General features: G+C 39.9%; 1 protein-coding gene across 1 annotated transcript in view; it reads left to right on the top strand.

The window, feature by feature from the left end:
• The window catches only part of syne1b (spectrin repeat containing, nuclear envelope 1b), a 178,025-nt gene that overhangs the window by 26,205 nt on the left and 137,868 nt on the right, over positions 1–13,952 (top strand). The window contains exons 6-23 of the mRNA XM_038299516.1: positions 486–506; positions 988–1,080; positions 3,199–3,377; positions 3,485–3,681; positions 4,227–4,336; positions 6,434–6,484; positions 6,937–7,044; positions 7,125–7,262; positions 7,861–8,025; positions 8,099–8,211; positions 8,297–8,465; positions 8,550–8,646; positions 8,750–8,770; positions 10,968–11,170; positions 11,303–11,467; positions 11,591–11,743; positions 11,849–11,992; positions 13,765–13,932. Of these exons, the coding sequence (XP_038155444.1) occupies positions 486–506; positions 988–1,080; positions 3,199–3,377; positions 3,485–3,681; positions 4,227–4,336; positions 6,434–6,484; positions 6,937–7,044; positions 7,125–7,262; positions 7,861–8,025; positions 8,099–8,211; positions 8,297–8,465; positions 8,550–8,646; positions 8,750–8,770; positions 10,968–11,170; positions 11,303–11,467; positions 11,591–11,743; positions 11,849–11,992; positions 13,765–13,932 (2,295 nt within the window). The remainder of the gene's footprint in view (positions 1–485; positions 507–987; positions 1,081–3,198; positions 3,378–3,484; positions 3,682–4,226; positions 4,337–6,433; positions 6,485–6,936; positions 7,045–7,124; positions 7,263–7,860; positions 8,026–8,098; positions 8,212–8,296; positions 8,466–8,549; positions 8,647–8,749; positions 8,771–10,967; positions 11,171–11,302; positions 11,468–11,590; positions 11,744–11,848; positions 11,993–13,764; positions 13,933–13,952) is intronic.

The raw sequence follows: 13,952 nt of genomic DNA, 5'->3' as shown, positions 1-13,952 counted from the left end.
AGACCTTAGAAACTCAGAAGCTGATCAAATATCGCGTTAAATATCGGTGGGGTGGCCGATGCCCGATATTCAGTTTTAAGGCCGATACAGATAGGGGGCCGATTATATCGTGCATCCCTAATTGGGGTTTCAGCTGCTGGTGCCTCTTTTAAATAGTCTTTCATGTCTTCTTTTGTTGTAGTATTAACATAGAAAAATTTGAGCACTTTAAAAATAAAAGTATCCCTTCTCCATATCTTACTAGAAACTAATGTAGATTTTTTTCCCATAGAAATCATTAAGAGCTCTTGAGAAAGCTGAATGTTTATTGTATAGTTATGAAGCATATAGTGTATCTTTCTGCAAAGCATTCACTTTGTTCACAGAGGCATGACAGTTAGTCATTATTACATAGCCCATCCGTAAACCTCCTGCCCTACTTCAAATGGGTTCCCTGAGGACTGAGACTTATGTTGTAATCTCTCTCTCATCATGTTTGCTTTCAGTCTGTGTATCGAGGATCACCGGTCAGTTGCTTTTAAACACTTGTGCTATCATATGCAATGCTGTATGCATTTTTTTTTTCATCAAATGCATGTGGTATATGATGCCAAACTGGGACAGAGCTGTTCTACTGATACATTAAGGCAGTAATTATTTCTAATAGTCTGCATTTTTGAGTAGACAAAACTAGTGTATGCTCTGTGCTGCAGTTTAGCTTCCCCAGCATAGACATTTAAATTCATCAATTTTTGCTGCTCTACAAAGAAATATATGCAAATACAGTAGTGCATCTGTTTTTGTTTTATTTATTTTCTTTTGTAGCTGGTTGTCCTTCCACCCTCGCTTCTGCCTCTTACAATGACTTCTCTGCATCAAAGGCTCGACTTTGATGACCTGCATCACTGTTTTTGCACTATATAAAAACCACGTAAAATGTATGTGTGAATTTTTGTGGGTTTCTCCCCAAATGGTCGGAAGACGAATTACATTTTTTTTTGTTCTCAGATTAAACTGGTCAATATTCATGCCACTGACATCGCAGATGGACGGCCATCAATTGTCCTTGGTTTGATGTGGACTATTATCCTCTACTTTCAGGTAATGCATTTAAAGATTCTGATTGTATCTTGTGACCGATTATGGTTTTACTCCAAAGTGGGTCTTTCTCCTTTGGACCTGACCTTATTTTAAAGAGAATGTTTAATTGGGAAGAATTTATAAAATAAAATCCCTTGTTTTGATTTTTAAATCATCAATCTGTTGTCATTTAGTGTAATGGGCACCAACTGCACAACCCATTTAAGGGCTGGTTATCGCCCTGCATAGGGATGGAACGGTTAATGAAAACCGTCCGAACCGTTCAGTTCGATTGTCTCAGTTCGGTTCGCGTGTGTTGCGTTCCGTTCATGCGCTGCTCCTTTTTCTCATAGGTGAAGCGATTACACTCCAGAGCAGAAGGTGGCGGTACTGCGACCAAAGCCAACCACCAGTGGTAAACAATAAGAAGAAGCGAAGCAGCGTAGCCGGGTGTAGCACAAAAAAATCAGTTGTTGTGGAGAATTGTGTGGGTATGGCGAGTGGGAAAGAACAGGAGTTGGAAGACGCGCCAGCAGCATTTTATAGGTCTGCTGTATGGGACTACTTTGCATTTAGAGCGCTTTACACTACATTCATTCACCCATTCACACGCACACACTGATGGTGGCAAGCTACATTGTAGCCACAGCTGTCCTGGGGCTCACTGACAGAAGTGGGGCTGCCGTATACTGGCGCCACCGGGCCCTCTGACCACCATCAGTAGACAATGCAGGTGAAGTGTCTTGCCCAAGGACACAACGACACTGAAAGTCGGAGTCGGGGCTTGAACCGTCAACCCTTCGATTTCATGGAAAACTCCTACATCCAACGCCACTGTTTATGCAACAACGGAAGGACATGAGAGCCAAAAAGAGTGGGGATCCCTGTGGAAAAAGGGTCCCAGCGTTCTCGCGCACCTCGCTCTTCCAGCTGGTCCATGTTCACGAGTCGTTTTCCACAATTGGCGGTCATACAAACAAAACAAGCCGCTAAGGTACCAAAGAGGAAATACGGATAGTGTAGAGCGGATGTAGATTTGACCAATCAGAGGCCTCCTTTCAGTGGCACTGTCTGCGTTCGCCTACAATTTGGGAGAGGTGCAGCAGAGTGTCTGCAGACGGGGCGGATGTGCATTTGCGTTTACCGCGACACACGCAGACGACCTGGTGTTTGAGTATAAATCAGCCTAAAGTCTTCTGGTGCCCCAAGAGGACTAGTAAAAAGAATGTAGTAGCGTTGGGAATTTTTGCAAAGTTGCGGTTTGGCGCATGTATGCCAGGCTTAAGGCATGATTCAGACCCCCTCAGTTCCTTTAATTAACCCCACACTAACAGGAATTTCAAAACAGCAGCACAACAAATTTAAAAAGAAAAAGAAACTTCCTTCTCTGTTGGTACTGCATGATTGGCTGAATGATCTGTTTCACTAAGAATTTAAAATGTGTAAAAGTTGAGTTGAATGGTCCTAAACAAGTCAGGCACTCTTTAAGTGTATGAATGGAATTTGTGTTTTTTTTCTTCCCTAATGATATTTTCAATAATTGCATAATTTTGCAACCTCTGTAAGTGTAACTTTCGCTTTACAAAACACAGATCAGTTGTTGAGCTTATTAATCCTACCAGTGCAATTATGCTTCACTTACAAATAACTGATATTCAATTTCCACTAAAGGCATCCCGCTGGTCATGCTTTCTCCACAGCTTGAGAAAGGTTGCAGACAGTCTACCTTTTGTGGAGTTGATATTAAATAGATAGAGATATTACTGACCTTTACTAGTGTTGCACCGATACCAGTATCGAGCAAGTACCAACTAATACAAGTACCATTTTGAGAGCAAAAGTTTAACTATTGTCACCCATTCTAGGTAGGCAATGTAAAGTTCTACTGGATTCACTTTGTATCATTCTTTTTCCTGCTTCACAAAAGTAGGCAACAGCTTGAAAAACCATGGTGGCAATTATTTTACATCCAAGTAGTATGCAGTTCTTCATTTATACAATTCAAACTGATGGTATCGTATCAGCCAATACTGCACAGCCAGGTATCGGGTATCGGGTATCGGGGGCCAAGAAATGGCATCAACGTAACATGACCTTTTACCCTCCCTGGTTTTGCTTTGTTATTTGTTTCTCCATTAGATTGAAGAGTTAACGAGCAACCTGCCAGCTCTACAGGCGCTTTCTAACAGCAACTCATCTGTGGACAGCACAGCCAGCTGTGAAACAGGAAGCCCCCCCATGAAGAGGAAGGTCGTAACCAAATTCCAGGGCAATGCTAAAAAGGCTCTGCTCAGATGGGTGCAGTGCACCGCCGCCAAGTACGTAATTACAATTACAAGTAAAAGTATGTTTCTATACAAGATCCTCGTGTTTGTTCACAGTAAAAGTCAAGCAACATGGAGAGGCTCCCAATTGTGTTTTTCAGGGAATTTGGAATTGAGGTGAAGGACTTTGGACCCAGCTGGCGTGATGGTGTCGCGTTTCAAGCCGTAGTTCACGCCATCAGGCCTGATTTGGTCGATATGGAAGTGGTGCGACGGAGAAAGAACCGGGAGAATTTAGAGGAGGTTTTTTCACTTGCGGAAAATGAGCTGGGCATTCCTCGCCTGCTGGATCCAGAAGGTCTTTCTTTTGCTTTTGAATGATGATTTTCATTGTGTCTAACTATTCTAAATAACAATGCTTATCAGTGTTTTTTACACCAAGTAAGGTATCAGTAATATACGGTTTCGGTGTCAAACGTCTTCTCACATTAGTGTTCTTGATTCAGTGAGTGCTGAAAATACCAATGTTTCATTCATGGCTCAGAGTTTGGTTTCAGAGAAATGAGACTGCAGAAACTTTGTATTTCTGGCTCTACTTACAGAGAAGATTGAAGATGCTTTAATTGACACAGAGCTGCACACAAATGTATGTAGTTACAGGATCTTGGCTCTGGTTTGTAATACCAGGCCATCGTTGTGGATAAAAGGAGAGATGTATAAATAGCTGACAGCCTCGGCTGATTTAGTCTCTTGAGAAATATCTTTTTAGTCTACTAGATGTAATAATAATAACCATGTTGTGTATCTTTCCTTTTCATTTTATCAAATTATGAATTTCAGTTAATTTCATTTCATCTTTCAGGCTTGTTAAAGCAGTGATAAAATAATACTGTATCTCTGTAGATGTGGATGTTGACAAGCCAGATGAAAAATCCATCATGACATATGTGGCTCAGTTTCTCAAGCATTACCCAAACCCCAAACAGTCTGAGGGGGGTGGACAGCAGGATGAGGTAATTATTATTTTATCAACTTATTACACGCAGTTCAAAGTGAACTTGGTTTTTTTGAGGGATAAATACTGTTAAATTACAGTAACACTACTGTTCAAAAGTTTTTGGTCAAATTGAAATGTCCTTATTTTTGAAGGTAAAGCACTGTACTTTTCAATGAAGATAACTTTAAACTAGTTTTAACTTTAAAGAAATACACTCTATACATTGCTAATGTGGTAAATGACTATTCTAGCTGCAAATGTCTGGTTTTTGTCATTTCCAGCAACTATCACTCCAGTGTTCTACTGGTACAATCTGTTTGCTCATTGGCTCCGAAGGCTAATTGATGATTAGGAAACCCTTGTGCAATCATGTTCACACATCTGAAAACAGTTTAGCTCGTTACAGAAGCTACAAAACTGACCTTCCTTTGAGCAGATTGAGTTTCTGGAGCATCACATTTGTGGGGTCAATTAAACGCTCAAAATGGCCAGAAAAAGAGAACTTTCATCTGAAACTGGACAGTCTATTCTTGTTCTTAGAAATTAAGGCTATTCCATGTAAGAAATTGCTAAGAAATTGAAGATTTCCTACAGCGGTGTGTACTACTCCCTTCAGAGGACAGCACAAGCAGGCTCTAACCAGAGTAGAAAAAGAAGTGGGAGGCCGCGTTGCACAACTGAGCAAGAAGATAAGTACATTAGAGTCTCTAGTTTGAGAAACAGACGCCTCACAGGTCCCCAACTGGCATCTTCATTAAATAGTACCTGCAGTAGCCTGTTTGTGCTGTCCTCTGAAGGGAGTAGTACACACCGTTGTAGGAAATCTTCAATTACACTTATGTAGATATTGCACCAAAAACCAGATATTTGCAGCTAAAATAGTCATTTACCACATTAGCAATGTATAGAGTGTATTTCTTTGAAGTTAAGACTAGTTTAACGTTATCTTCATTGAAAAGTACAGTGCTTTTCCTTTAAAAATAAGGACATGTCAATGTGAGCCCACATTTTTGAACGGTAGTGTATCTGTTTGTGTTTACTGCATGCTTACTTATGATAAGCTTAACCATAGATCCCTTTGGTATATTTATGAATAAATAAATGGCCCTCATGCATTAACACTTGTTTTATCTGCTCGGTACTTAAGGCAAGGCAAGGCAAGGCAAATTTATTTGTATAGCACAATTCAGTACAAAGACAATGCAAAGTGCTTTACATGATTAAAATACAGGAAGATAAAACAGAATCAAAGCAAGTAGGAAAAAATAAAAAACTAATAAAATAAAATAAAAAATGCAGAAACAAAAAAAGAATATTAAAAACAAAGCTTAAGTACTACAAAAATGTATGTGGTAAAACATGTCAATAAATAAAGCTTTGATTTTGAATTACAGGCTTTAGAGATGCACCGTCACAAATCTGTGATAATCTCTGATCTTTTTTTAAGGCTTTGGTCTTTCGCTTGTGATCGCAGCCATAATTGGGCTGTATGGACAGTTATTAACACAGGTGTCTTTAACTGTTTATTTTAGCTGCTGAGAGAAGCAGCCTTAAAACATGGTTCTAAAGCTAACAAAAAATTTTTGAACTAGAATTTTTCTTCCTTTAGCTTCTTCTGTAAACAATGAACACATTTAGCAGCATTAGCATTATAAAGTAACCAGTCAATCACACAGTGTGTGTTTTCCAATCATGATAGAGAGCTTCACCTCATCTCTGAGATTTTCCAAAGGCTGATGGTGTTTCACTGTTAGAACTATCAGCAAGATGCTAATAAATCAAGCATGTTCCATACAAACCAGAAATAGAAAATATTTTTCTTTCAAAAAGTCTCCCAGAGCTGCATCCCATCATTTGACTTAATCTTTTAACCAAATACCAAAGAGAGTGTGAGTCAGCTTCACCTGGTCGCCCCTATCGCCACACTTTCAGCTGGAAGTTGGAGTTTTCAAGACATTAAAAATCATTTCTTTCCATTTGATTTCTCAGTGCATCTCTAATAGAAATGGTGTGCATGAAAACAAATTAGTTCTTATGTTTTATTTTATATCATCACACATTTATTTGTTGTTTTTTTCCATCCACTTTATTTTTTTATTTGTTGCACATCAAGCTGCTTCATGGCTCTCCTCCAACTCTTGCATTGTCAGTTTCAGTGCTTCAGGTGAGGTGTCAGGTCAGAGTTCTGCATGCTTTCTGTTTGGAGTGTGTTCACCCTCCTCTTCCATCTCTTCCTTCCTTTCACTCTGCTTTTGTTTCCTTGGTATTCTGATGCCTTTTTGATGTGAATGCATTTCTCTGTCATGCTTGCCTTGATGCTTTCCTGGAAAGTTTGTTCCCCAAGATATAGAGCAGATGCTGGAGGTATGTTTAAACAATAGCAGGAGTTTTCTTCTTTTATATCATATCTTTGAATACAATACTAGTATCAAAGTTCTCTGTTTCTACTACTCTTTTTAACGCTTCTGTGTCCAAGTCTGTTTATTCTAAAGTAGTCTTTTTAATCTGATCTATCATTTTTAAATTACAACATGGGAGGGTTCCATTGGTATGTTAATTAGGGGGAAATGGGTTTTGGATTTAGTTTTGCATAAACAAGCTGCTTATTTGTGACAGAGGGAAGAGAGGAAGATGCTTAGGGAACTGAAGGTGTTTGTAGATCAGCTGGAGAGAGATTTGCTGCGTGCCCAGGCCACAGAGGGAAGCCTCACTGACAAATACCAGGTGAGTTTGTCTTGGGTAGAAAAGAAATAAATATTTTAACAAGGAAATATTGTTCCAATCATTATGTCTGTGTTTTGCAGGGATTCAAAAACTTTCATGTCCAGTATGAAATGAAGAAAAAGCAGACAGATCAGCTGCTCCAGCCTGTTCATAAGGAAGGAAAGCTGTCAGTGGATCAGGCCCTGGTCAAGCAGGCCTGGGACCGTGTCTCTGCCCGGGTAACTATAGTCCAAGATGAAAAAGCTTTTTCTTTAGATTTACTGTTTAATTAAATCTTCTGTTTAGTAGCAGATTTTTGAATCCAATCCAAATTGGAAACTTTCCCTTAGAATCTGTGTAATTGCTCAAGCTGGTCCAGATTCTCCCCATCTATATATTTTCTCCTAACTTTTAGGGAAAAATTTAACTTATTTAATCCTATATATACATACAAGTTTTATGAAAAGACTTTTGCTTTTCTTTCAAAGGTTCCTACTTTTACATTATGTAATTTTTTTTATAATATCATATAAATTAAATAGGAATGTAAGTAGTTTTGTTTTTTTTGTTCAAAGAAATCTCCAATTCCATGCTTCTAATAAAGTTTAGTGGGGTGACAGGGTGCTTTGTGTTCACAGGCTGGGGGTGAGAGAACAGAGTGTGTTTTGTTCACCAGACACTTTATTTTCTGGACATCCACAGATTATTTAGAGAGGCATAATACGTGGTTGTAGCACAATTACTTGTGAATTTGAGGGACTGCTGTGTTTAGAGCTTCCTCTGCTGATGGTTCTTTCTATAGCTGAGTATCTTTCTTTGATTGGCTGTCAATTGTAGCTGTTGGACTGGCACATTCATCTGGACAAGTCCCTGCCTGGCCCCCTGGGGGTGGTGGGAGCCTGGCTTCACAGAGCGGAGTTGGCTTTGAGAGAGGACATTCCCCTCCAACATGTTCACGAAGAAACGGCCAACGTTCTGCACAGAAAACTGGAGCAGCATAAGGTAAAGTATCTGTCCTCAGCGTCATGTTAATTAGATAAATCAGTGTGAGGGTAATTGTATTTTTTTGTTGCAGGAAGTTTTAAAAAGCTTGGAATCGCACAGACAGACTTTCATGCAGATCCACAGAGACAGATCAGTAAACGGGGTACCGGTGCCACCCGAACAGCTCCAAGACATGGCAGAAAGGTCTATTTCTCCTCTCTACTAACCCTTGGGTTTTGTGTTTAAAATTCAGGAAAGAACTAAATTTTAATGTCTCTTTTCTCTACAGGTTCAACTTTGTGTCAACATCATCGCACTCTCACTTGATTAAACTAGAATTCTGGGAAATGAAGTATCGATTGATGGCGTTCCTTGTTTTGGCTGAAGCAAAACTCAAGTCCTGGATCATAAAATATGGCCGACGGGAGTCAGTTGAACTCCTGCTGCAGAGCTACCTTGTGAGTTTAACTTATTTAAATCGGAGGTGCATATTTTAACTTGCAGGTTTATGTAAAATGATAATTTCCCCATCTCTTTTGTAGACTTTTGTTGAAGGCCACAGATTTTTTGAGCAGTATGAAATCATCTTTACCGCCCTGAAGCAAGCTGCAGAGGTTTACATCAAGTCAGACAGTTCAAGTAAGATTATATGTTTATTTTACAAATACATATATTGGGATACCTAAACAAAATGAGTATTTGTCCTATTTTTTAGTAAACAGCGTCGATTTTTATGTTACAGGGACTAAAACCTGTAACAAAGGTAAGTCCAAAAACAGCGAAAACTAAAATGTGCCTGTTTCCATTCCTTCTCTAACTCTTGGCTTGCTTTTTGCTTCAACCCACTTCTGCCTCCAAGAATTAAAAGGTCATGGTGCATTATGCATGAGGGAATAACTAGTTGGAATGGTATTTTAGCATGTTTAACTGACCTAACAAACATAAGATCAGCAAGCACAATCATTCGCTGTTTCTACACAGTATGTAACATCGACTGGCAGTCAAGTATTCATACGGCTTGAACACTTGTGTGAACAATGCAGCCTCAAACCTCAGTGTATTTTGTTGGGATTTAAATGACAGACCAACACAAATTAGGGCATATTTTTGAAGGAAAATGATTTCTAGGTTTGCATAAAAACAAAATAGGAAAACCTGACTTGAATTTGTATTTCCTGCACTTAAATCTGATACACCTGAGTAAAATCCTAACAAATGCCTACAGAAGACACCCAACTAAGTCCACATGTATGTAATTCCCCAAGTCACCTGCTCTGTGAAGGCCTATAACCTTTCTTACAGAATATTAAAGAGCAAAAAACACCATGAAGACACAGAAAAGGAGCAAACATGTAAAGTTTAAAGTTGTGGATGAGTTTAAATCAAGACAAGCTTAAAAATGATATCCAAGCTTCTAACTTTTAGCAGTTAAATTTACTATAAAAAGAAGGACGTTTTGCACGACTGCTAAAATGGATCAGAATCAAGTATATTGCCAAGTAGGTTTGCACTTACAAGGAATTTGACTTGGTGTTGTTGGTGCAGACAAAAAACAAAATAAGATAGAATATATACAGAAGCTATATACACACAGTAGACTGTGGGTTAATGTAACGCAGAAATCCTGAATGGGGGAGAGAAACATTGTCCAGTGTCACGGGCGGCTCTTGGCCTTGTTGATCAGGCCGGTAGCAGATGGGAAAAAACTGTTTTTGTGACGGGAGGTTCTGGTCCTGATGGACCGCAGCCTCCTGCCAGAGGGAAGTGACTGACATAATCTGTGACTGGGGTGCGAAGGATCAGCCACAATCTTCCCTGCACGCCTCAGAGTCCTGGAGGCGTGCAGCTCCTGGAGAGATGGGAGGTTGCAGCCAATCACCTTCTCTGCAGACCGGATGACACGCTGCAGTCTGCTCTTGTCCTTAGCGGTGGCACCAGCGTACCAGATGGTGATGGAGGAAGTGAGGATGGACTCAATGATGGAGGAGTAGAACTGCACCATCATTGTCCTGGGCAGGTTGAATTTCTTCAGCTGCCGCAGGAAGTTCATCCTCTGCTGGGCTTTTTTGGTGAGGGAGTCGATGTTCAGCTCCCACTTTAGGTTCTGGGTGATGAAAGTTCCCAGGAAGCGGAAAGACTCTACAGTGTCAATGGTGGAGTCACAGAGGGTGATGGGGGTAGATAGGGATGACAGTTCACCTAAAAACTGACAAGGAGACCATTATTTAGAGAAAAAGCCAAAAGGCCCTTTGTGGCATTAGAGGAGCTGCCAACATCCACGGCTCAGGTGGAGGAATGTCAGTCAGACAAGTAGTAATGATGCCTTCCACAATCTGGCCTCAGAGTAGTAAGAATAAAACCAAAGTTCGAAATAATCCATCGTAAATTACTGTTTGCTCTGAGGCAATTAGAAGACCCAACACACCTATGGTGGAAGGTGTTCGTTTTTTGATGGAATGAGTCCAAAATCAGTCCGTAATTTAAACCCTTGATATGGTGGAAAACCTACACCCAGAATCACTCTGAACACATTATATCCACAGTGAAACAGCATGCAGTGAGATAATTGAGAATCTTGAGGAAAGACTTAAAAATTGATTTTCATTAAAGCGCTTCCTTAAAATCTATTGAAGCACAGCTACTTAGTATCAAAGAATGTGACAAAACGCCATATTCTAGATGCAGAAACCTGGTAGAGACATTATCCGAAAGACAGTAATCGTAGTAAAAAGTAGTTTAAATCATCACTAGTAAAACATGCTTCTGAACCATGTATCCCTTATCTTTCACATAGCAAGTCTACGATTGAGTGTGAAAATCCCAACAATATCCACTGAAGTTTGTGTTTTTATGACAAATGTTCAGAGGGAATGAATACTTCAAGGCACTATCATGTCATCATGTGAAAGTGTTTAGTTATCTTAGGAAGCTATGCTAATCTAAAGTTGTTTGATTTCCAGTTGATGAAGCAGAAGGTGTGAGCAAATTCCTGACTGAAACAACAGCTCAGTGGAAGAACCTGGCCCTGGAGGTCCGAAGTGTTCGCAGCATGCTCGAAGAAGTGATCTGTAACTGGGAGAAGTATAGCAGCTCTGTGGCATCACTGCAAGCCTGGCTGGAGGATGCTGAGCAAATGCTCAGCAAGTCAGAGAATGCCAAGCGTGTAAGAGCTTTTAGAGACAGTAGGAACAAGAGCGAATGCAACATTAAAATACACTCTATGACATCATCGCTATGTGTTCCCATAGCATGCAGCCCTGCACTCTTTTAGCCTTTTTTTTCTTTCATGTTTCAGGATTTTTTCAGGAACCTTTCTCACTGGATCCAGCAGCACATGGACATGAACGATGCTGGCAATTTTCTCATTGAAACGTGCGACGAAACCGTCTCGCGAGATCTAAAGCAGCAGCTTCTGCTGCTGAACGGTAGATGGAGAGAGCTATTTGTCAAAGTCAAACATGTACGTTTTATGCATTATTAAATCCAAATTACATACCAAAATGTGTTACATTTCTTACATAGCAGGTATAGCCTTCTTATATTATTAAAAAAAGTCTAATCATCTTTGCTATTTCCTTTGCAGTATGCAAGAGCAGATGAAGTTGATAAATTAAGACAAGACTATCAAGATGGGATTAAGACCTTAAAGATGTTTATGGATGCAACAAACGAGAAGATGACCGCTCCTGTTCAAGTATCTTTCCTTAACGTCAGGGCCTTTGTTCAAGATGTGGAGGTTAGACCATTTATTTTTCTTAAAGTTTACACCAACCCTCACTATATCAGTTTCTGTCCTGTATGCCGTCATTTCACCGTATTTTTTTTATATTATCTCTCATAGGAAATCAAGCACAAAGTGCCAGCAATGGAGGCAGCCTGCAAGGCCGCAAGCCGCACCGCCAGGCTGTTGACCAAAGACACTCCACAAGAGGAGATTTCTCAGATGATGGATGTGATGGCTTCGATCAAAGAGCAGCTCAGTAAGGTGAGAATGTGTCAGCATGTGGTGTTTTGCAACAAGAGTGTTATATTAAGTTTTTTGCCTCCCTACAGCCAATTAAGATTAAAGACGCTATTATATCACCATTGCATATGTTTTTATGCTTTATTTTGTGTTGATAGACATTAGTGATTGTAATATACTGTATGGGCTATCATTTAATGGAGAATACCCCCTTTTTTAAGCTAAATGCAATGTATTTGTATAGTGCCAATATACAGCACATGTCATTTCAAGGCACTTTAAGAGGTAATTTAATCAAATGATACAGACAGCTTGGTTAAAAGGAAACCCAGCAGACAGCAGTGATTTGACACTGCAGAATTCACTCCTCCTGGATGAGCATGTAGTGACAGTGGACAGTGCTTGCATATTATCAGATTACTTACTGCAGTAATCTGTCATACTGAGCATACATGTAATGATAGGAGAGAGAAAAACTCACCCAGTTGAATATTAATGTGACGGATCGACATAAAGTAATACATAAATTCAAATAATAGAAAAAATACATGGTTTTAAAAATTGTACAATCATTTATAAAGTGTATGCAGAGCCACCAGCTTTACATACAAGGATATTCAGGTGTTTGCCTTGTCCTCGGTTCAAACGGTACAAATCGAATCAGGTTACACGATGATGCCTTGTCACAGACTCTAAATTGAATTTTAGTCTAGATGTTTGCAATAATAACATTGCTTCCATTAAATCCATTTTATTTCAGTTCCGGCTCCTTGTTTGGAATAACTGTTGCCTCAGCCAATCAGAAGTAGGGGTGTAAATCACATCCATCATGGCGATTCGATTCAGTTTCGATTTCCTGACCCAGCGATTTGATTATTTTCGATACTCAAGAATACACCACGATACAATTCAATTCAATTAATTGGTTCATTTTTTTGTTCTTTTCTTTTTTTTTTACACTTTTTTACACAATGTTTCAAATTTGGAATAAATCAATGAACGCTGTAATATGGAACCCTTTTTCCACCTGGATCTCCGCTCTTTTTGGCCCTCATGTCCCTCCGTTGTCGGACTAAACTCGCCCACGCTTCCTCGCCGCCTCGGCTGTATCTAGACCCACAGCGTGTAGCGCAGACCACGCTTCAATATTGAGGATAAATTAAAAATGTCTGCTTCAAGCTCACTGCGACACACTGCTGTAAGAGTATAACCAGGAAGCGAGGTACAAGGGCAAAATAGGTTTAGCGCCACCGCAGCATGGGAGGGAGAATTACATCCAGGGGCAAATGGATAAAAATAGAAAAACGTGAATCGATACTCTTGCAGACGCATCGGATCGTCGGCTGTTGGATCGATGCATCGATACAAAACGATTTTAATTTACACCCGTAATCAGAAGGGGAAAGGATTTATATTTCTATTAAATTCCCACAGACGATGCTGCAGACAGTTCATAGTGGGGATGGTGATTTGAGGTATTAGTTCCTTTCCAAGTCAAAATCCTGAAACATCTGCTTTTTTCTTCCATTTCTTCTGTGGAAGCCAAACAAGTGGACTGCACCACTAATTGTCTTTTAACAGTCTTTTTACCAATCTACCAGAGTGACTATTGGTCTCTTACTCGTGTTTTTACAGTACAGTATGTTCCTGCAACAAAAATTCACTCTAAAACACACTGTAGTGTGTCATAATAAAGTTCAGGGAGTGTGATTCGCTTTTTAAGGAACTAAGGATCTGTTTCCTTCGGAACGACGTGGCATGTTTATCTTTCTGACATGACTTTTTCTTGTCAGGTGAGGGAGAGGTTTCTGCCTCTGCTAAGGGAGTCTCAGTCTCTCTTACCTCCACTGGAGGAAATGGAGAGGAACATCACAGGCTTTTACCAAGCTCTGGAGAAGGCTGGCCGTATCACCGGCACCACAGACTCTGAGGGACCAGTAGATTTTAAACAGAATTGCCAGGTAACTCATAAAACAGTTCA

Source organism: Cyprinodon tularosa, unplaced genomic scaffold (assembly GCF_016077235.1).
Source record: "Cyprinodon tularosa strain WSP-4 unplaced genomic scaffold, ASM1607723v1 ctg430, whole genome shotgun sequence".
In the NCBI taxonomy this organism is placed as follows: Eukaryota; Metazoa; Chordata; class Actinopteri; order Cyprinodontiformes; family Cyprinodontidae; genus Cyprinodon; species Cyprinodon tularosa.
The sequence above is the reverse complement of the archived record's forward strand: the minus strand, read 5'-3'. Positions and strand labels throughout refer to the sequence as shown.